The sequence below is a fragment of the Mustela nigripes genome, chromosome 11 (assembly GCF_022355385.1).
Source record: "Mustela nigripes isolate SB6536 chromosome 11, MUSNIG.SB6536, whole genome shotgun sequence".
NCBI classification, from domain to species: Eukaryota; Metazoa; Chordata; class Mammalia; order Carnivora; family Mustelidae; genus Mustela; species Mustela nigripes.
The window spans coordinates 14,816,351-14,839,125 of NC_081567.1; the positions used below are offsets into that span (position 1 = coordinate 14,816,351).

The 22,775-nt window shown below is 48.2% G+C and overlaps 1 protein-coding gene across 3 annotated transcripts in view; it reads right to left on the reverse strand.

Moving 5' to 3' along the window:
• Positions 1-3,126: 3,126 nt before the first annotated feature.
• Positions 3,127-22,775, reverse strand: part of CRCP (CGRP receptor component) — a 41,364-nt gene continuing 21,715 nt past the window's right edge. For 2 of the 3 annotated variants that reach the window (XM_059414767.1, XM_059414768.1), the window contains 2 exons: positions 10,164-10,221; positions 4,754-4,939 (listed from right to left, as the gene is read on the reverse strand). In XM_059414767.1, coding sequence (XP_059270750.1) covers positions 4,766-4,939; positions 10,164-10,221 — 232 coding nt within the window. In that variant the 3' untranslated portion in view covers positions 4,754-4,765. The other variant, XM_059414769.1, reaches the window with a different exon arrangement.

Below are 22,775 nucleotides of genomic sequence, written 5' to 3' on the forward strand. Positions count from 1 at the left end.
AGTAACCTTTTTTCAGAAGATTTTATTTTTTTATTTGTCAGAGAGAGACAGAGATCGAGCACAGGCAGGGGGAGCAGCAGGAAGGGGAAGCAGGCTCCCCGCTGAGCAGAGAGCCCAATGCGGGGCTCGATCCCAAGACCCTGGGATCATGACCTGAGCCAAAGGCAGACGCTAAACCAACTGAGCCACCCAGGCGTCCCCAAATGGAGTCATCTTAAATGCATATTGCTACGTGAAAAATCCAACCTGCCGAGACCACATACTGCACGATTCCAACTGTCTGACCCTCTGAGAAAGGCAAAGCTGTGGAGACAGTAAAAATACCCGTGACTGAAAGGGATTCGAGGAAGAGAGGGGATGAAAGGCGGAGCGCAGGGGGTCTTCGGGAAACTGACAATATTCTGATGATACTATAGTGGCTGAACACATGTGTTTGCCACAACCCCCATTCCATCTATGCATCACTGCACTTTCTAATGTACAACAGAGTGAACCCTAATATAAACTATGAACTTTAAGTAGTAAAAGTTTATCAACACTGGCTCACCAAATGTGACGAGTATACCACACTAATGCATGATGTGAGTAACAGGGGAACCTTCGGAGGGGGCAAGGGCCTGCATAGGAATTCCCTGTACTTTCTGTTCAGTTTCTCTGTGATCCTCCTTGAAAAAAAACTTTTTTTTTTTTTTGTTAAGTGCAAAGGATTTCAACAAACATTCCTTCAAAGAACATATAAAAGTGGCCAGTAAGGACACAAAAAGAGGCTCGGCTTTAACAGCCATTAGGGAATTATAAATGAAAACCACAGAGAGAGAGCACTTCACAACCACGGGGATGGCTCTAACCAACAGGGACAGTAACAAGAGAGAGACGGGCTCCGCCACGCCCTCCGCCACGTCCCGCCGGTGGAAACACGGTACAGTGCGAGTGCTACGGAAAACAGCCTGGCAGCTCATCAAACAGTTAAACAGAATCATCACATAGCCCACCAATTCCACTTTTTTTTTTTTTCTAAGATTTTTTATTTCTTCATGTAACAGAGAGATCACAAGCAGGCAGAGAGGCAGGCAGAGAGACGGGAAGTAGGCTCCCTGCCGAGCAGAGAGCCCAATGTGGGGCTCGATCCCAGGACTCTGGGACCATGACCTGAGCCGAAGGCAGAGGCTTAACCCACTGAGCCACCCAGGTGCCCCCACCAATTCCACTTTTAAGCATATGCAAGAGAAAGAACACAAGTCACCAAAATTTTCTACAGGAATGTTCACAACAGCCAGAGTAGAAACAACCTGAACATCCAGCAACTGAGGAATGAACAAACAATGGTACATCCGTGCAATGAGCTACTGTTCGGCCATAAAAAGCAACAACATAGCTGCACCATGAAAATACGCTAACCCAAAGAAGTCAGATGCTAGACACCATATACTGTAAGACTCGATTTGTGTGAAATGACCCAGACAGGCAACACATCCAGGAGAAAGCAGGTCAGTGGCTGCCAGAGGCCGTGGGGGAAATGTTGATGAAGAGTGATGGCTGTTCTGGAATTGGGAGCGACGGTGGTGCAACCCTGTGATATAGTCAAAACCACAGAATGGTATAATCTTAAAAATAAGTAAAAGGATCTCTAAGCAGTTTTACTTCCTCTTAACCCATTTGTTCATTGTGTAATTAAACAAGGTCTATGATTCTTTTCAGAGTCTGTGATCTGTTTTTTGTTTACTGAGGAATGATCCACTTACACAAGCGGGTGTTAAATTAGTTTCCGGGGAGAAAATGATTTAGCAAAGGCTTTCTGGAGCATTGATTTACTTATTTCTCACTAGGGGGTAAGCTTTTGAGCTGGTGCACAATTTAGGGAAATGGTACCCACTATTTTATGAACAAACCCTGAATAAATGGGAAGTCCTCTGAGGTGGCAGTAGGTCATACTGTAACTTTTTAAAAAAGATTTTATTTATTTGACAGAGAGAGATCACAAGTAGGCAGAGAGGCAGGCAGAGAGGCAGGCAGAGAGAGAGGGAAGCAGGCTCCTCGCTGAGCAGAGAGCCCAATGTGGGGCTCGATCCCAGGGCCCCGAGATCATGACCTGAGCCAAAGGCAGAGGCCCAACCCACTGAGCCACCCAGGCACCCCCATATTGTAACTTTTTTAAAAAAAGATTTTATTTATTTAGAGAGTGTGCGTGGGAGGGCGAGGGGCAGAAGGAGAGAAGACTCTCAAGCAGACCCCCCACTAAGCATGGAGCCCCATGTGGGGCTTGATCCCATGACCCTGTTATCATGATCTGAGTCAAAATCCAGAGTCTGACACTTAATCAACTGAACCACCCAGGTGCCCTCATGCTCTAACTTTTAAGCAAAAGGGGGCAAGGGAAATATTTGGGTCGGGAAATATTTGGGTAAACCTCTCACTGGGAGTCAATTTTTTAAGAGTTCAGCCGTATTATCTTCTTGATAGATAACTGAAAAATCTTCCTGTGTCAAAAACTAGGGCTTTCCCCTTAAAAAAAAACAAAAACAAAAACTGAGATTCTAGGAAAGCCTGGAATAACAAAGGGAGACTGGTCGACCTAAAAATACATCTAGCTACAGTGACTGAGCCCTACACTGGCAACAGTTCTCAAAACTCTGCCTTCCTCACATGCCTGACCCAGATCCCCTTAGAGCTGCCCCTCCTAGGGTGACCAGACACTGGGAGTGAGCCTCTGTACGGGGACATAATTCCACTGTCAAGAACACATTCCGTAACACGCACAAAGGCCAAGGACAGCAAACACACGAATGTGCTTTCTTCTTTTTAAAGAACACAACAGTCACAGGGTCAGAAGCGAAAACCACACAGGATATAAAATGAAAAGACTCCCAGGCTCCCCCGCTCTCCTTCCCGGATGTGATACTGATTACATTTCCTGTGCAAATTACCTTATTTCTGAAATGTTATTAATATGGCAGGAATATTACACAGAATATATTTCCTCTAAGTCTTCCAGAGCCTGCCTGCCTTCATCAGAAATGGAGGTTAAATTCAGGTCCCAAGTATTGAAACTTGAAATTTTCTTGCAATCTAAAACAGATTTCAGACCTAAATAGATTCAATTTCTTTTTTTAATAAAAAACTTACACATTTCACCTTTTAAGTCAGATTTTATTTCTATTCATGGCAAAACAAACTCTTCAAATATTTATAAAATACCAAAAGTTGGCAGTCACTTGGAAATAATTTATTATTAACTAGATTAATCCATTAAATGCACTGAATACACTCAAGGTTAAAATGAAACAGTGACACAGGTTCGATGCCTTGACAAATAAATCAACAGTTCCTGGTAAAACTCCCAATACCGAAGAGAAGTTTAAAAACAACTGCCCTTCGAATTCTAGTTTTGTGCCTGTAAACAGGTCTCAGCTGATCCTAAGTGATAACAGGTTAACCACCACATCACTGTGACTGGTGGGGTTGGGGGTGGTTGAAATAATCTTGTCATTACAAGGGCGTGGGAAGTAACCCAATTAATAGCACCAAAAAATATGTAATCTCACAATAAAAGGAGCACTGATTTGAAAAATTAATGTCTGTGGGCATTTTCTTCCCCAAATGGGGGCAGAACAAATGTGGACAATTACTGTTCAGCAATATTCCCAGGACCGAAGGCAGCCACCCGTCTGGGGCTCCTGAACTCTCCAGACCTCGGTATCAGCAAGCTCCTCAATGTCCTTCTCCCAGGACCCGGAACTGGAGCGCTGAGGCCACTGCCACCACCAACAAGCTCCAGTTCTCATAACCAGGCTCTAGTCCTTCATATCCGGTCCCTATCTGTGCCCCTTCTAAAGACGCAAACAACCCACCCTGGTGCAAGCGCAGCCCACCTGGCCTCAGGGGGCGGGCAGGAGACGCACATGGTCCGACGGGCAGCCAGCACTGGACTTCGGTCACTGCTGTCCGCGGCCTGCTGTGCGGCTCGTCCACTGGAACGGGCGGGTGCCCTAAGGTTGCAGACTAAGTAGTGAGCCGGTGAACAAGAGCCCTGCCAGGCCTCACTTCTCTTATCCTTGCTGTTCTCGAGGAAGAGATTCCTCTCCGGTGAGCCAAGTCCAGCGGCTCATTCCAACCTACAGCAACGACATGTGGCTCCGGGAGCGTCTGGTCATCTGCCTGGATTCTCCCGGCTCAGCACCCCACAATGGTACTCAGCGTCCCTGCTCAGGAAGCGCCAAGAGCAGCAGACGACATGACTCCGACACGGCCCATCACAGGCGACACAAGCAGTCCTCCTGCTGCATACAGGGCCTGCCCACGACTACGGCCAAGGCCAAAGAAGAAACATTTTTACCACAGGGGTTGCACGGTCATCGTCCTGACGTCGTCCGCTTCCCTTCAGCTCTCTGCCCTGACAGCCTCCGTCTGTCTTCACCACGCTGTGTCTCTCGGAGGCACGAGGAGCTCTTCTAAGCTTGTTTTTGTGGTTTCTGCAGCCAATTGTGAAACCAGGCCTGCTGGGACGGAGAGGGAAACCCTGAGCAATCCTCTGGGTGCCCAGGCACCGGCTGCTGACTTCTCAGGGTCTTGAGGCGGCCAGGCCGGCCGTGCCCCCCCTATGCAGCGTCCTCGTCATCCCCCGTCGCGGCGTCCGGGTTCCTCTTCGGCTCGGCCTCTGGCCCCGCGGGCAGAATGCTGGTCACGGTGTGGAGAAGCGCCTCGATCTGCTCCTCCGTGAGCCGCTCTTCACTCTCCTCCACCATCTGCAGAAGGAGACCTCGGAGGGTTACGGTCGAGCCGCACAGGCTGAGTCCGGCCCTGCCCTCCCCACCCACGCTGTTCCCGGTCTGCTGGCCTCCGGCGTGCCGGGCTCGGGGCCTGGCTCCAGAGCCCCCCGGGGCTCTCGGTCCTCTCCGTCCTGGCGGGAGGGAGGCAGAAGCCGACTCCAATTCCGAAGCCACTGCTCAAAATGGGTCGAGGCAAAAAGCAAGTTGCAGGTTAGCACTTTTCCTCAAAAAAACAGAAAACTCTACCAGTCCTACATCCACCCACGTGCACACGTGAGTCTGTTGTATGTGCCAAGGAAACTCACCTCTGGCGAGCGAAATGGCCCTTTACACACTTCTGTACTTCACAAGCACAGCTGTAACTCAGGAGTCCTACCAGCGACTCACCTGACGGTGGCCCACTGCGTGCCAGAGGCTCCTCTACTTCGCATCCCCACTCCCACCACCGGCAGCTCTTCCGGGAGCTCGCGGGCCTGACCGCACACGGCATGTCCCGTCTGGTACTTCTCTCAACCCTCGCAACAAGCCCGGCCCAGGAGAGGATGGGAATCCCAAGCCAGACCTGCCCAACACTTAACACCTACAAGCAACCTAACACACACCATGTGGCCCTGGTGCTCTCCTGGGAACGTGGAGCAGGAGTCTGAGGAGTGACGGCTGGGGAATGACCCCTGCTGTCTCACTAAATTAGGTCCACTTAGAGCCCAGCTTGACACATCCTGGAAATCCACACACGAACGACCGTCAATTATGAGCGAGTTTTCTCAGCCTCACCTCTAGTTCTCCATTTATTAACGAAAACAAACACAGTCAACAATGTTTTTAAGAGTAACACACCGGCAGGCAAAGCACTACTAACCCATGTTCCCTCAGGGGCACCAGTCATATACCACAAATGGCTAGACGTGTCCAGGGTCCTGTCGTGCGGCATTTCCCAAAGCAACTCTGAAATCTGCCAACTAAGACCAAGAGGAATCCCACGAAGAAATCCTAGCAGATTTAAGTAAAACAAATGACAAGCTAGGCTTACAACCCTGAAAAGGATTTCAGTCTGACTATCTCACTTCAGACGACAGCAGAGAAGCTGATCAGATCAGGTAATGTGTCCAAGATCACATCACAAACTCCTGGCAAACCACTGGTCTCTTCAAGTTTCTACAACCAGAGAACAATCCTGAGTGTTCGAGGGTGGGAGATCCTGAGTGAACCAATGGGGCTGCGGTCACATAAAATGACCATTTCCTAAAGATTCAAAGGCTCCGTAAAATGTAAGCTCTATTGAACAAGAAATGATCCTCAAAAATCCATTTTTTAAAATTGTAAAATTAGGGTGTATAAAAGGAAGTAATCTAACACAGACTGTCTCCAGAATATGAAGGAGTTGGAAAGGGGTACATCTGATTTGATTATTTAATCTTAAGAAAAGATGGTCTCCACCGAGAGAGGAATGTCTCCAGATTCATGAACTGGCACATGCATTTGGTTCACAACTGCTCCCCAGCTTGGGGGAAGCGGGCAGGGAGGTCCAGATGGCTCTGGGACGCTGACAACCAGCAGTACTCGTGCGGGGGCTTTCCCGCAGTCACCACCCAGCACGCGGCCGTCCACAGATGCATAAGCGCGGGCTCAGCATTATGAAGAAAACCTGACTTGGGCCTCACAGCAAGTAGTGCAAGGTCTTGTGACTTTGGATTCCAGCTCTTTCTAGAGTACGATGCCTCTGTTCTCTCCTCCCTCAGAGATGCAGACTGGAGTCCACTGGTTTGAAAAAATTTAGTTATACGACTTCTGAGAAGCCTTCATTTTTAGAACACCAAATAGAGAAGACTTGACCAGGCCACCTTCCTGCATCCCTGTCCCTGGTCTGGCAGATGCAGCGATGGTCACGCCTCAGCTAATGTGAGCGCGCCCAAGAACAGAAGCTTTCATCAGCACACACTCCTCGGGTCACAAACTTTTCACACCAAGATTCCCAGTCACAGCAAGAAAACCCAAACCTCATTAAGCAAAATGAAACACACAGACACAAAAAAAGAAACTCTCAGAAACCAAAAACTTACTAACCCCTCTTGGATCAAGACAAAATGATACGAACTGTATCACTCGTCCCCTTTTCTTCCCAACACAGAGGACACTGAGGCCAAAATAAGGGAGCGCAAAGCACCATCTCAACATTCTCTAAACACCTGAGTTCTCAAGTCGTTCCGGATAGAAGGGCACACGAATGTGAAAATCCAAGTATTTGCAGATGGGTCAGAAAGTTTTATCACATACAAATTCCCAGGGGCTGTCAAACTGGCCTATTCTACTCCAAAAATGGTTGCTTCTCCTTCTAAGCTGTCAAGGCAAACTTCCTACTTTACCTGAAACAACAAAACAACTCAAACTAGTAACAATGGACACTTCTAACTATTTGACCCAGAACAGTTCACTTAATCTCTGTAACTTTCAAGTTTTCTCCACTGTAAAATGAAAGTAATGCCTACAGTAAGGACCAAATGAGAACACATATTACAGTGTTTTGTAAGCCATCAAACTCTTATTCACTCCAAGACATTTAATAATCACTTTTTTTCTTTTTCTTTTTTTTTTTTTAAGATTTTATTTATTTATTTGACAGAGAGAGATCACAAGTAGGCAGAGGCAGGCAGAGAGAGAGGAGGAAGCAGGCTCCCCGCTGAGCAGAGAGCCCGACGTGGGGCTCAATCCCAGGACCCTGAGATCATGACCTGAGCCGAAGGCAGTGGCTTAACCCACTGAGCCACTCAGGTGCCCAATAATCACTTTTTTTAAAAAAAAAGATTTTATTTATTTATTTGACAGAGATCACAAGTAGGCAGAGAGGCAGGCAGAGAGGGGTGGGGAAACAGGCTCCCCACTGAGCAGAGAGCCCAACGCGGGGCTCCATCTCAGGACCCTGAGACCATGACCTGAGCCGAAGGCAGAGGCTTAACCCACTGAGCCACCCAGGTGCCCCTATAATCATTAACTTTAAAAAAATATATTTTGCTTATTTATTTGACAGAGAAAGACAGAACACAAGCAGGGAGAGGGGGAGAAGCAGGCCTCCCGCTGAGCCAGGAGGCTGATGCGGGGCTCAATCCCAAGACCCTAGGGCCATAACCTGAGCTGAAGGCAGAGGCTTAACCATCTGAGCCACTGACTTTTAACAGGCATACATATATGGTAGTGCTATTCAGGACAGTGGCCTGTGAGGTCATGAGGCTCACTGTCCTGTGAGCTCACGAACTGAGAGCCAGAGAGCTCACGAACTGTTCCCATACGAACACACGAGTGGCAGAAATCACAGAAGCTGGTGGCTTCCTCCTTCCCTCACAGACAGCAGACAGTCACCTGTGGATCTGTGGATCTCAGCAAATCATGGCTGAGGTGTAACTAAAAGCAGCTTCAGCCTTCAAAACGGAACACTAATAAATGCTGGGTGCCGCACATGCTTCTGGGTGTGAGAATAAATGAGCTGTAAGGTTACCGCAGGGAACCCTCTGTACTTCACACCCTGCGCGAAAACCTCATTTCTTATCCCTCCTTGGGAGAAGAGACACTGCCACAAGCCTTGGTAAATGTTTCACTACCCTCTTAGCCCAATCCCAGGCTTGGGGGAAACCGGACTACAGAATGGTCTGACTACTGGGAAACAACATACACACGAAGACCTACTACCCACCTGTGAAAAGAACAACAGAACAGACAGTCTCCGGGGATGCCACACACATCTTCCTTCTCGCTATGCAGAGCGCATGGCTTGGAGGAGAAAGTATGGCTTTGTCAGACAGACCCAATTAGCCCGTCACTAGCACAGACTCTGCGGAGGACATGAAAGGTGACATCCACAAATCCCATGGCATACAGCAGGCACTCTTAATAGTAGCTGATTGTACCAAGTAACGACAGAGTTTCTACAGGGCTGAGGTCACGCTAATCCTCATCTCCTCTCTCCTCTGTCACTGAGCCATGAATAACATATGTTGCTGATTAAAGTTGGAGGAGACAGGACATGTGATCTTTAACCCAGAGGGACATGGATTAGTTTCCTGCTGATTTGTTTGTTTTTTCTTTTCTAAGCCGTATCTCCAACACAGTTGAAAGCATCAGAATAAGGGTACCAAAAAAAAAAAAAAGGATTTCTATTTAGCCTAAAGGCCAGTTCCCCCAGAAAGTCACCCTTTATGGAAGGAATTTTTCTAATTTAATTTTAGGTGCACTTTGAAGGACAGATACAACACTGGGATGACAATAAAAGTTATAGTCAAAAACTAAATTCCCGTGACACTTTCAAAAAGGGTTCTTTATAAAGCAACTCTAAACATCATAGGTATTTCTGGTTACTTTCTTCCACACTTTTCTGAAGGAACTTTGACAAAGGAGAAGTTCTTCTAAACTTGACTTTGCAAATTCCTTAATTCTCCTTTTGTTAATTCTCCGATCAGTTTTTTTTCTTAAACCGGCAGTTAAATGGCCTGCCTGATATTTAGAGCTTCGGTGGTATTCTCTGCCCTGCACAGCAGAGGGAAACTGCCCCAGGACATCAACACAGCAGCTGCTCGGTTTGTTTCACTGCCTCATTTTCATACTCTCCTTAGACTCTGTGTGGCTCCTGCTCTGGCGGCTTCGCACCATTCTAAAGCTTGTGTCGCCTGTGCAAGTGATGAGAGTCCACTGAATGGTCGTATGCAGCGAAACAAGACCATCGAGTCTGTGGTTTTAGCAAGTGAACTGACCGTGGTGGGAAAGGCCGACTGGAGGGGCCAGACTGAGACAGGCATGACAAGAGGACAACCGCGAGAGCCACACTGAGAAGGGACAGAAATGGACACGGCGCAGCAGGGAGAGAAGAGAGAACAAGGGAAGACAGAAGCAACGGAACCTAGGGACCGAGTGCGTAGATCAAAGGCGGAGGACTTCCAGGTTTCTGGCTTGGGAGACTGGGCCAGGCGGCCGAGAGAGCACGGGAGGAAGGGCACATGTGCTCCGTGAACCGAGAACAGAAACGGGGGAGTAGGGTTGAAGGGCGGGAGTCGGGGAGGAGAAATTCTGCCAGAGTCGTGGTGAGTCTATTGTTTCCGTGCAACATCTGGTTGGCTACAACCCCTACAGGAAACCAGTGGCCAGAACGGGGCAGGACATCAAGGGAGACATAGAGCCGCTGAGATGCCCAAACCCTGAGGAAGGAACTCAATTTCCTCTCGCCTCTTACTTTCATCAAGTCCACACCAACTAGGATCAAACTGGTGAGGTCCCCTCTGTCAGGAAATGGGGGTAGTCGGGCCGTCTTTTCAAGAAATGGCGATTCCCGCTCGTCTGTTCTCCGCCTTTATCACCCTTCCTCCCTCGCAGGCCCAGAAACCAGCCCCGCACGCTCAGGCCATCTTCACTCACCAGCTGGATCTCAACAGCAGTCATAGGCCTGTGATTCAACAGCTGAAGCTTTTCAGCTCTGTCAAAAGAAAGGTACAAAGAATTGAAAACTCTTATTCCCTTCAGAATCCTGAGTCTTAACCAAACTGTTTAGAGAACGCTGTGTCGGATGACAAATGGGAGAACCCGCTGGAACGTGGCCTTCAGTTTCTTCCACTCTAAAATGAGAGCATGGGAACAGGAGCGCCTACGTCGGAGACTCTCGGAGGGTGCAAGTGTGTGTCAGAATTCTGACAACAACAGAGACACTGACTAAAAGAAACGTAACAAATAGCAGAGGTGCATTCTTAATACATTTTATCTGAAAGATACGAAGAAAATAACATTCTCTTAATCCAGATTACAGAAAGATTATGAAACAATCTTGGTTGGTTGGTATCACTTAGAAATGGCTGAGAATTTGAGGCGCCTGGGTGGCTCAGTGGGTTGAGCCTATACCTTCAACTCAGGTCATGATCTCAGGGTCCTAGGATCGAGCCCCACATCGGGCTCTCTGCTCAGCGGGGGGTCTGCTTCCCCTGGCTGCTTCTCTGCCTACTTGTGATCTCTGTCAAATAAATAAATAAAACCTTAAAAAAAAAAAAAAAGAAATGGCTGAGAATTCCTTTTTGAGATTAATATTAAACGTCAGATTTTGACTTATTATTTTAGAAAACAAAAACCAGGACAGGAAGCGGGCAGGGGCTAACGTCCAGAGGTACAGGCGTAGTCCTCGACCCACACAGTTCACAGTCCAGCTGGGGAAAGAAGACAAACACAAGCAAGTCTTAACAAACATGTAACAGCTGAAGTAAGAATTTTCACCGGACACAAGGCCACAGCGAGCTCACTGCCAGAGGGGTGGCTGAAATGTGCGGACTCTCACAGGTGACACAGGACTTAAAAGAAAAAGAAGAGCTCCAGTGACCGCCCCTGGGTAGGTGACAATTTTGAAGTTCCATCTCTCATTCTGACCCAGGCGCTCCAGACTCATCTTTCAGTTCAACTCAGTAAATATTTATTGAGCGTAAAGACATTCTGAAATGAATAGATGAATGAGCCACAGGCCCACAGCTGCTTTGGGGGAAGCAGCACATTAGCCAGCCACCCTATGCCTGGGTCTCACCATCTGTACTACAGCAACGAGAACAGAACGTAGAATCTCACCAGGGGGTTCGGAGGGACGAACATCTCTCTGTTTATACAGCTACCATTTGTTGCTTACTTCCATATGGCAAGCACACTGACCCCTCCGACTTAACCGACGCTGAGATGGTGAGCAACTTGCCCAAGGTTACACAGCTAGGAAATGGAAGAGCTGGGACTCGGCCATCAAAGCTCATGTTCTTAACCATCTGCTTCTAGTACTCAGTATTCAACACGGTGACTGTCACACAGCTACGTCTCCACAAATGGCAGTCATTAGGGAGGCGCTTGTAATTAGTTCTACTCCTCATAATCCCCCAAACATTTCCTCTAGACTCAAAGATGACTTCACAGAGAAGGAAACCCTTGCACTGAGCCCTGAAGCATTTTCTAGTCAAAATGATTATAGGAAAGGGGAGTCAGGGCCGAGGAAATGGCCCGAGGAAATGGCCAGAAGAACAACATTACGGAGTTTTGGGAAACAGCTGCAGGAGAGGCTGTGGGACCTGAGGCTGGGTCATCACAACAAGACCACACGGGCTCCAGCCGCAGCGCTGCCCGGGACTCTGCGGACGCCGGAAAGCAACTGAGGAAAGGCGTGACATACTCTCAGGTGAGAAGAAATGAGGCAGGGCTGGCGATGAGACTGGACAGTGAAGCGCTCCTGGCCACCCCGAGGTACAGTCAACAGGACCTAACAACCGCCTCAGTGGGGCGGGGACAGGAGAAGGAAAGAGAAGAGTCAGGGGTCAGTGTCAGGCTTTTAGGCCGTTTGGGAAAAATTTATTATTTGAAATCTGAATTCGAGTTTGTGGTTGCTTTCGGAACAAGAAGGAGAACTCTGTCCAGCCACCTGCCTAGTTCTAGGTCTAGTGCGACAGCAGACTAGACGTATCAGCAAGGAGTCCCACGAAACAGCGGGAGTGCGCCACAGTCCACACCAACTACACAGCAAGTGAAGACCAGGACGGGGGCGGGGGGAGCAGGCTGACAGTCAGAAGTCACCGGATTTGCCAAAACAGAGGGCACCAGCGGCCTGTGCAAGGAGTTTGGTGGAATGACTGTGGTGGGGACTAAGGGTTAACTGGGGAGAAATTAACCTTTACTCTTCCTGTAATGCAGTACCACTGCTTTATTAAGACCTTCAAAACAGACTCTATTCTACATTTTGAGTATAAAAAATCCACAAGTGCGCCACAGTGCAAACAGAAACATACAACAGAGGATTTCCATAATAATCAATGGTACACAGCCAAGCATCACACGTACAGAACCCAACATTCAAATGAACTGAAATTATAAGATAAAATAAAACCCAATTTTGAAAAGAAAAACCAAAGTACTAACGATCCCAAAACATTCTTAGCTCTAATGAGATTTCACTGGACTCAAATCACTCGGAGGGGAGGCATTCACAATACGACCCCGTTAACCCAGCTTGGGAATTCTTAGGAGCCATGAGTGGCTGCATCGGGCAGGCTGACAACCAATGGCAACCAGATTTTGATCTGAAAACTCCCCTTTATTTGGCTCTAAAGTTATCAGGCTTTTGAAAGGCATCTTCCTCACTGCCCCTCAGATTTTATTTTTTTTTAAAGATTTTATTTATTTGCCACACAGAGAGATCACAAGTAGGCAGAGATGCAGGCAGAGAGTGAGAGGGAAGCAGGCTCCCCGCAGAGCAGAGAGCCCGATGCGGGACTCGATCCCAGGACCCCGGAATCGTCCCCTGAGCCGAAGGCAGAGGCTTAACCCACTGAGCCACCCAGGCGCCCTGCCCCTCAGATTTTAAACAATTTGCTTTCAGTACAGTTTGCATTGATGTTCTTTGTTCAAACAAACCTCAGTTTTCCCAGACCAAAGCAGATTTAGGTTTGGCCCGTGTCTAGTAAAACCACCTGTGAGGGAGGTCCAAGAGGCAGATGCAAAAGCAGAAGCAATGGGGTCTGTGCTTAGGGTACAGAAGGGGTTTCCGAGGCTCCCTGCGAAAGACAAACTCAAAGATGGCGCGCGGGGAGATGTGAGGACAGAAGGAAGTCAGTCCGGCTCGCCTGTCCCCAACTCGGACGCCAGGGGACACGGCAGGAGGAACAGAAGACGAGGCCTGACGGTAGGACGCGCAAAGGACGGAAGGCAAAGGCAGACGACTGAAGCGCTTTACCTCCGACGTGCACTGTAGGTCGAAGACTTCAGGAAGGTAAAGGCCAAGCAGAACGACTTGACAACTTTAACTCTCGGAGGGTGAACGTTCCCTCCAAGCCTAATCTGATACTTCACAACGGAAAGCCAAGACCAGCGTGGCACAGCACCGATCCTCGGGGTGCTTCCGGGAGATTCTGCCACCACAGCACGGTTTCTCAGGAAATCGAAGAAGTGCCCGAAGTCGGGCAGCAGAAAGACCCCGCAACGGGAGTCTGAAGGGCGACGGGAGGCTGATGGGACAAAGGCAGCCGCGCGACGACAGTGCCAGAGCGACGTGACGTCCTTCCTAGCACACTGGCAGTCTGTCCCTCACCAGATGCCGGAGCCTCCCCCTATGCCACCCGTGAAGGTGTCCTTTCCGCTGAGTTCGAAGCACAGTGAGCACAGTGGCTCCCGGCTGCACGCCGAGCAGCCCCGGGGAGGTGCGCGGCGGGTGCGGGAGGACCATGGCCAGCGGCAGGCCTGGCCCTGCCTGCGGCACCTGCAAAACACCCTCCCCTCCGCCAGGCGCACAGATGGGACCAAGCGGACAACAGGCCGCAGGGACTGTGGAACCTAAGCCCGTCTGGGCCCCGGGAAGACGTGGTGAGGTGCGGGGGGACGTGGTAGGGACCGCGGCAGCCGTGGGTGCACAAGGCTCAGACGACGGAGCTCTGAGTGGGCAGAAGGAGCATCAGGACTGGCAGCCTGAGGAGGACACAGCCTGAGGGGACAGCGGACACTGCACAGGGTAGACTGGCCGTGCCTGATACTGACCTACTGATCTCTGCAGTCACAGAGCTCACGGGTCTGGTTCTGCGCAGCACCACAGACCAAAACACCCTCCTGACAGGTAGAACTAAGAGAGCGCGACAGCCTGGGGACGGCAGGTTCTGGAGGGACACTGCAGCACGGCTGCCGGCTGAGAGCTAAGCACAAGGAAAGACTGAAATTATAGGGGAGAAAGGGAGAAAGACTCTCAGAAGAACAAAGAGGCTCGTTGTGTTCCACTGAGGCCACAGCACTGGGCGGGGGGCAGATCTGAGGGGACCTGAAGGGAAAGGCCGTTCATTCACTGGATAATTTTCTCAGTGAAGGAAGTGACGTCACCATCTGAGAAGGCAGGACGGACCAGGAATAAGACCAGCGAGCAGGTGTGTCTGTCTGTCCTTGAGAGAGGGAAAAGGAGACGCAGACCCCTGCTGAGCAAGGAGCCCAACACAGGACTCCATGCCAGGACCCTAAGATCTTGACCTGAGCCAAAGTTAGATGCTGAACTAACTGAGTCACCCAGGTGCCCCCAGCAAGCAGTTTTTGTGTTGTTTTGTTTTTAAGATTTTATTTATTTGTTTCAGAGAGAGAAAGAGAGAGAGAGAACACAGGCATGACAAAGGGGAGGGTCAGCGGGAGAAGCAGACTCCCTGCCCAGCAGGAAGCCCAATGCAGAACTCGATCCTGGGACTCCAGGATCATGACCTGAGCCAAAGACCATCGCGTAACCCACTGAGCCACCCAGGTGTGCCCTCCCCACCCCCAGTAAGCAGTTTTTTTGTTTTTGTTTTTAAGATTTTTTAGTTCTTTATTTGACAAAGATCACAAGTAGGCTGAGAGCTAAGGTAAGAGAGAGGCAGGCAGAGAGAGAGGGGGGAAGCAGGCTCCCTGCTGAGCAGAGAGCCTGATGCGGGGCTTGATCCCAGGACCCTGAGATCATGACCTGAGTCGAAGGCAGAGGCTTTAACCCACTGAGCCACCCAGGCACTCCTCCCCCATTCAGCAAGCAGTTTTAAAGACCCAACTGAGCTGGAAAATAATATGAACCTCATTCCAAATAAAATTATTCTTACCATCATGACCCAACCGCATGAACGAAGAACAGAGGAAAAGGACAGCCGAATGAACGAGCGTCTCTGCTACAGATCAGTCACAGCGATAGAACTCCTCTCACCGACCAGTCGCTGTCCTGCTGGGCTCTGAATGGCTGGAGCCGGTCCGGCGGTTACAGAGAAGGGCCTTGCGAGTCCCCAAGTAACAAAATCGCTCACCGCTGCCCCCTGAAGAAGCCCACTTGGGAGTCCAACCAACCAAGCAAGGTCTCTGCCGCCACACTCGAGGAGCTGAGCACGGCAGGAGCGAAATCACGGAACCACACTCCCGCAGGCTCCAGCTCGGGGGCCGGGGCTGCAAACAGTCCCGTCTCCCCTCACCTCTAACCTAGCCTGCTTCCACCGTCTCCCCTTTCGCCCCGTCACTTCAGCTCACTGCACTTGAGCTCCTGTCTCAACGGATCACCAAAACCGTTCTTGCCAAAGGGCCCGGTGACCTCCACATGGACAACTCCAGCGGATGGTCCCCTGTCCTGCTCTCCCCGGTCCTGTGCTATCACTCCCTCCTTAAAACTGTCTACCCTGAGCCCTCTGCACAAACCATTCTTTCCTGATTCTCTTACTCAACTAGACCTTCATCTCCTTCTGGGCTTTGTCTTCCGCTGCCTGCTTCTGTCACATTCCCACGGTCCGTCCTTCACCGTCTGACCCCCTTACATCCAAACCTCACAATCTCACCTGCTACTATAGGTTTTAGGGCAAGTCGTCCACATTTTCATGCCACGTGACCTCAGCTCCAGACCTCTGTAACCAGCGGCCACCTAGATATCTCCTGAACACCCGAGGCCCAGGTCAGGCTCCAACATCCCGAGTGAACCGCCTCTCCTTTCCTACACGCCGGCTCTACTCTCTCAACTTCTCATCTTGGTAAAGAAGCAGACCCCCAGGCTAGACCCTCCCTCTGACCCACTGCCAGTATTAAGTCACCGAGAATTAAAAGCTTTCTTTCTTTCTTTTTTTTTTTTTTTAAGATTGCTTCTTTTTCAAAATATCCATCCCCTCCTCACCATATCTATAAGCCCCAATTCTTCTTGGTTAGAGGACAATGGCCTCTAACCCCAGAGGTCTGCCACTCTTTAAACCTATCTTCATTTACAAATAAAGTACCTTTTAAGAGATGAAAATCTGGCCACCTCATTATCCTGCTCGTAATCCTCCGGCTGTCCCCACAGGTTTTGGTACGAGTTTGAATGTCCTTGGTTCAGTCTCCAGAGCCAACTGAAACCTGGTGTTTGTCAATCTCCCGAGGTTCACATGCATTTGCTCTCCCCATGCACTCAGACCCCAAAGAGATGAAACTAAACACTGCCCAGAAAAGCATCAGGCTACTTGACTCTGTGCCTCGCACACGACATTCCCTCTGCTCAGAGAGAACTAACTCGCCTGCACCTGACTGACTCTTCCTTTATATTAAAACCCAATGTCACCTCCCAGAGACAAAAACGTTATACTCAAATTCTGACACTTCAGTGGGTCTCTCTACTATGACCCTCCTACCGTTACACTGTATTCATCTCTGTGTCCCCCAAATAGAGACAAAGCTGGAGGGTAAGTTAAAGAGTTAGGCAGGACCGACTTTCAGGAAAAGTACAAAGAGGAGACAACTGCTGAACACCGGGGAGACCTGGGGCAGGATTCCACGCTCTGAGAGCAGACAGCGTAACCACACGCCAGACAGCAGGGAAACGCGACAACCTCCCGTCTCCTCTGAGCTTTGCTGGCCCTAGAAGTACACGTCCCACATACAGTGCCAAACCCCAAGAGTAATCTGTGTACAGATGAGTTCCTTTTAAGGACTCTAAGTTATTTTACAAACCCACCTATGGTCCTTCTACTCCTGGGAAGTGTAGCTGCGCGTCTTAGGGAGGATATCTCGGGACGAGCTGGGGCTGGAAGCCAGGCTGCAGTTCTCAAGAACCAAATACCTCAAGCAAGAATCAATGATTAAAGAACCACATGCTCTGGGGAACGAACATGCTACAGGAGCAACAGGACTTCGAGTGGAGTCTCAATACTATCATTTTGTTGAATAAAGTTATGAAGTTCCTCCTATACCCTCAAGGACTCTAACAGTGCAGGTATTTAACCAAATTAATAAGGTATAAGGTCTCCTTGTCCCAGGAGCCCTGGACCATGTAAGGGCTATTATCATGAATCTCCTCCCCCAGAGAGGACGGCAGAGAAGAACTCTCAGGAGATACGCAGACAGAAGGGTCAAAGGGCACTTCAGCAGTTTCTGCTATAAATGGGATTCCTGTCTTCTGTCGCACTGGCTAGCCCAAGATGGACCCGGTCTTGATAGCATCCGGCAAGCAGCCCCTGGGTCACAGGTACTGTGGAAAGCCAAGCAGCTGAAACAGTTTACTGCACCTTGGAGAAGGCTCCCGGCCTCTACAGAGAAAGCAGCCCGCCAGCCCCCTCTCCTGGTTGTTTGGAGAACAACACTGCCTGCCGCTTCCGCGTCCCACTGTCACGGACAACCTATGTGACTATCCTGGCACATGATCTGTCTCAGAAATCAACCACTTAATGAAAGGCACCAAAAAGTCACAAAGGAAGTTAAAAATCCTCAAATTTAGGATCACAAATGGTAAAAAGGAACTGATCTGAACATTACAATGTGCGTAAAATTTACATAGATTATGGCCAATCGTGAATCATCTTACAAGCCCATTCTCGTTTTGGGCTTCTTTCTTTTTAAATCAAACTCTGTGCCTGATGTGGGCTTGCAACCACAACTCCAAGATCAAGAGTCTCTGCTCTACTGACTGAGCCAGCCAGACACCCCATTTGTGGGGTTCTCGAATGGTGGCCAGGTACATATTTGTAGCAGAAAAATGTAGGGATTGGGAAGCAATACATCAGACCAGACAAATACTGAGAAGAAGTCTTAAAAACCAACTATGAGGACTTGTGTTGTACATAAGAGAAGGGTGAGACCACCGAAGCCAACCTTTCTGCTGACTGTACCAACACCAGGACTACAGACAAAAGCAATAACCTGAGGGCTCCGAATGTAAAGTATACAAGAGGAGGAGGACTGGGGAGGGAAATCAACTTGAAGAACTAGTTAGTGTCGGGGGAGGACTTGTGTTCCTTTTGCTTTGTTTTCTCTTTTCTCTTATAGCCCTGATCCTCGGGCCACAGAGGAGCTATGGCAGTAGTTGCAATAGGCAGCTTAGACTCCAACAGGAACCCCATCCTTCCAGCCAGAACACTGGGGAAAGAGGCCCCTGGGCCCTGGAAATCTGGATGAAACTCACACCTCAGGGGCGCTCCCCCAGGGAGCCCAAGCAGTGAGTGTAAACAGGAAGAGAGTCTCGGGGGTCCAGAGTGCCAAGTAATACACCTTTTTTCCCTTTCCTTCCTTGCTTTGCCCCAAGGGTGGCAGCAGTAACAACTGTACATGTGGGCAGCTAAATCTCTGAGAGAAATTCAGTACTTGTGGCCAGAGAACCAATGGGGGCCAGGGCTTAAGTGGGTCAAAGAGTATGGGGCAACCCCAGAGAGGTATGCTAGAGAAGGGAATTCCCCTGAATTTGATTACCATTCAGCACAAACCCTAGGTTCAGCCTGAGCTATTCGTGTGCAGAAGAGCCCCAAGCAACAAAAACCAGACTCGGCCCAGCAAACACCAATCACACTCTAGTCTCACTTGCAAAAAAGATCCAAAGCTGCAGATCAAAGGTTTTAAAAACTAAACTGACATGAATCTTGCCCATGGAAGGCAAGAGACTTGAGGTGTGAACCTAACTGGGTTGACTAACTGCTAAAAGAAACAAACAAACAAAAAAAGCAACATGAACCAGAGGGTTTTAACAGGGTCCAGAGTCTGTAATATTCAAAAGGTCCAAGACATAATTTAAAATTACCTCAATGGAAAGAAAGAAAAGACAACTCATTCTCAAAGGAAAACATAATCAACAGATACCAAACCTACAATAACCCATATGTTGGAACTATAAGACATTAAAGTAGCTACTGTAACAACATTCTTGAAGTGAGCGGAATAAAGTAAGCTCTTAGGAAAGAGACAGAAATTATAAATAATAAACAAATGGAAATTTTATAACTAAAAAACATAATGTATGAAATAAATTCACTGGCTGGACTTACTAACCAAATGGAGATGACAAAGTCTGTGAATTTATAGACAGATCAATGGAAATATCTTGTTTGAACAACTAAGAGAGGGAAAGAAAGGAAAAAAATGAACAGAGAGGATTCAGGCAAAATGGCCGAGCGGAAAGAACCAGGAATCTGCCTCTCTACCACGCAGAAAACAACGTCAGACCACTAGACCTCAATGTAAAATGCAAACTATACAAGCTCCCAGATGATCGTACAGGAGAACACCTAGATGACCCTGAGTTTGGTGGCGACTTTTCAGCTACAACGCCAAAGATACAACCCATGAAAGAAATAACAGATCAAGTGGACTTCATAAAAATTAAAAACATCTTCTCTGTGAAACATCAAGAAAATGAGAAAACAGACCACAGGCTAGGAGAAAATATTTATGAAAGACACAGGATAAAGGACTGTCATCCAAAATATACAACAAATTCTTCAAACAATAAGAAAACAAACAACCCAATTTAAAAATGACCAAAAGACCTAAACGAACACCTCATCAAAGAAGATACACAGGGGCACCTGGGTGGTTTGGTTGTTTAAACGTCTGACTTCAGCTCAGGTCATGATCTTGGGTCCTGGGATCCAGCCCAGCATGGGGCTTCCCACTTGGCGGGGAGTCCGCCTGTCCCTCGGCCTTCCCCACGCTCATGCTCTCTCTCTCAAATAAATAAAATCTTAAAAAAAAAAAAAGAGGGACACAGATGGCAAAGATCTTGGCATTTAATATTATTAGGAAATCATGCAAATTAAAACAGCATACCATTTGGGCGCCTGGATGGCTCAGTTGATTAAGCCTCTGCCTTCAGCTCAGGACATGATCCCATGGTTCTAGGATCCAATTCCACATTGCGGGGGGGGGGGGGGGGTTGTCCCTACTCAGTGGGGAGACTACTTCTCCCTCTGCCTGCCACTCCCGCTGCTTGTGCATTTGGGTGTGCACTCTGTCTCTTGCAAATAAATAAGTAAAATCTTAAAAAACAACAACAAAACAAGATATCATTTTACGCCTATCAGAATGGCCAACATCCAGAACACTGAGATCACCAAATGTTGGTGAGAACTGATACCTACAGAAACTCTCATTCATTGACGGGGAATGCAAAATGATACAGCCATTTCAGAAGGCCGTCTTGTGATCTCTTACAAAACCAGGCATGCTCTTACCCTGTGATCCAGCAAGCGCGCTCCTTGGTATTTACCCAGAGGAGCTGAAAACTTACATTGACAAAAAAATCCTGCACACAAATGTTTAAACTAGGTATTTATGATAACTGCCCAAACTTGGAAGCAACCAAGATGTCCTTCAGTGGATAATGAACTCACAAATTACAGTACCTTCAGACAATGGAATATTATTTAATGCGAAAAAGGAATGAGCTATGAAACCATAAAAAGACACAGAGGCAGTTAAATGCGCACCACCCAGTGAAAGAAGACACTGTGAAGAAGATGACGTATGTAGGGTTCCAACCACAGGACATTCTGAAGAAGGTGAACTATGGAGTTAGTAAAAAGACCAGGGGTTGTGTGTGGGAGGGAGGGGTGAACAGCCGGAGCACAGAGGATTTCCAGGTCAGTGAAAACACTCCGTACGATACAGCAACAGGGGTGTATGTGTCATACATTCATCCAAGTCCACAGGATGCGCAGCTCTAAGAATGAACCACAATGTCAACTACAGACTTCGGGTCATAATGATATGTCAATGGAGGTTCACTGATTGTAACACAGTTACCAATCTGATGGGAGACAGCGACAAAGGGGGAGGCTGTGCATCTGATGCAGAGGGAATATATGAGGAATCTCTGGTCTTTCCCTCAATTTTGCTGTTAACATAAAAGTGATCTAAAAATATAAAGTCTTAATCTAAAAAAAAGGAGAAAGGACAGAGATGATTCTAGAAAAGTGACAAAGTAAAAAGCACCACGAATTTGTCTCTCCATCTAGATAATAACTGCACTGGTAGAGTCGGTCTGATTAACTATTTTGGGGGCGCCTGGGTGGCTCAGTGGGTTAAGCCGCTGCCTTTGGCTCAGGTCATGATCTCAGGGTCCTGGGATCGAGTCCCACATCGGGCTCTCTGCTCAGCGGGGAGCCTGCTTCCCCCTCTCTCTGCCTGCCTCTCTGCCTGCTTGTGATCTCTCTCTGTCAAATAAATAAATAAAATCTTTAAAAAAAAAAAAAAAGTTAAAAAAAATGATTAACTATTTTGAAATTCTAGGGCCTCTTAAAGGCTTGCAACTTCCAGGGTAAGACTTGGAAGGTAAACTAAAGTTAATTTTGGTCAATTTTAGCCCTTAGCACAGTATACCATCCTCCAATTTTATTGGTAGGCAGCTGTACACATGTTCCTGAAGCAGCCTGCACAGATCCTCCTGTCCTCCCCAAGGCCTGTGCTCTAATCACTGACAGCTGCTTCTGATCAGAGGTGCAGGTGATGGCAGGCACCATGGCTACTGCTGCGCCACTTCCAGCTCCCCTCAGCACAGAGTCTGCTGGAGATTCTCTCCCTCTGCCCTTCCCCTGCCCTGCTCATTCCTGCTCTAAAATAAGTATTTTTAAAAATTTATATAAAAAGACAAAGCATCCAAAATCTATAAAGAACTTAGCAAAGTCAGTGCTCAAAGAACAAATACTCCCATCAGGAAATAGGCAAAGGACATGAACAGACATTTCTGCAAAGAAGACATCCAGATGCCCACAGACACATGAAAAAGTGCTCTGTATCACCAGGCATCAGGGAAATACAAATCAAAACCACAAAGAGATACCACCTCACACCAGAGAGTAGCTAAAATCAACAAGTCAGGAAACGACAGGAGTTGGCGAGGATGCGGAGAAAGGGGAACCCTCCTACACTGTTGGTGGGAATGCAAGCTGGTGCAGCCACTCTGGAAAACAGCATGGAGGTTCCTCAAAAGGTTGAAAATAGAGCTACCCTATGACCCAGCAATTGCAGTACTGGGTATTTACCCTAAAGCTACAAACGTAGTGATCCGAAGGGGCACGTGCACCTGAATGTTTATAGCAGCAATGCCCACAACAGCCAAACTATGGGAAGAGCACAGTTGTCCATCAACAATGAATGGATAAAGATGTGTGGTGTATACGTGTGTACACACACACATAGGAGTATTATGCAGCCACCAAAAAATTGACATCTTGCCATTTGCAACAACATGGATGGAACTAGAGGCTATTATGCTAAATGAAATAAGTCAGTCAGAGAAAGACAATTATCATATGA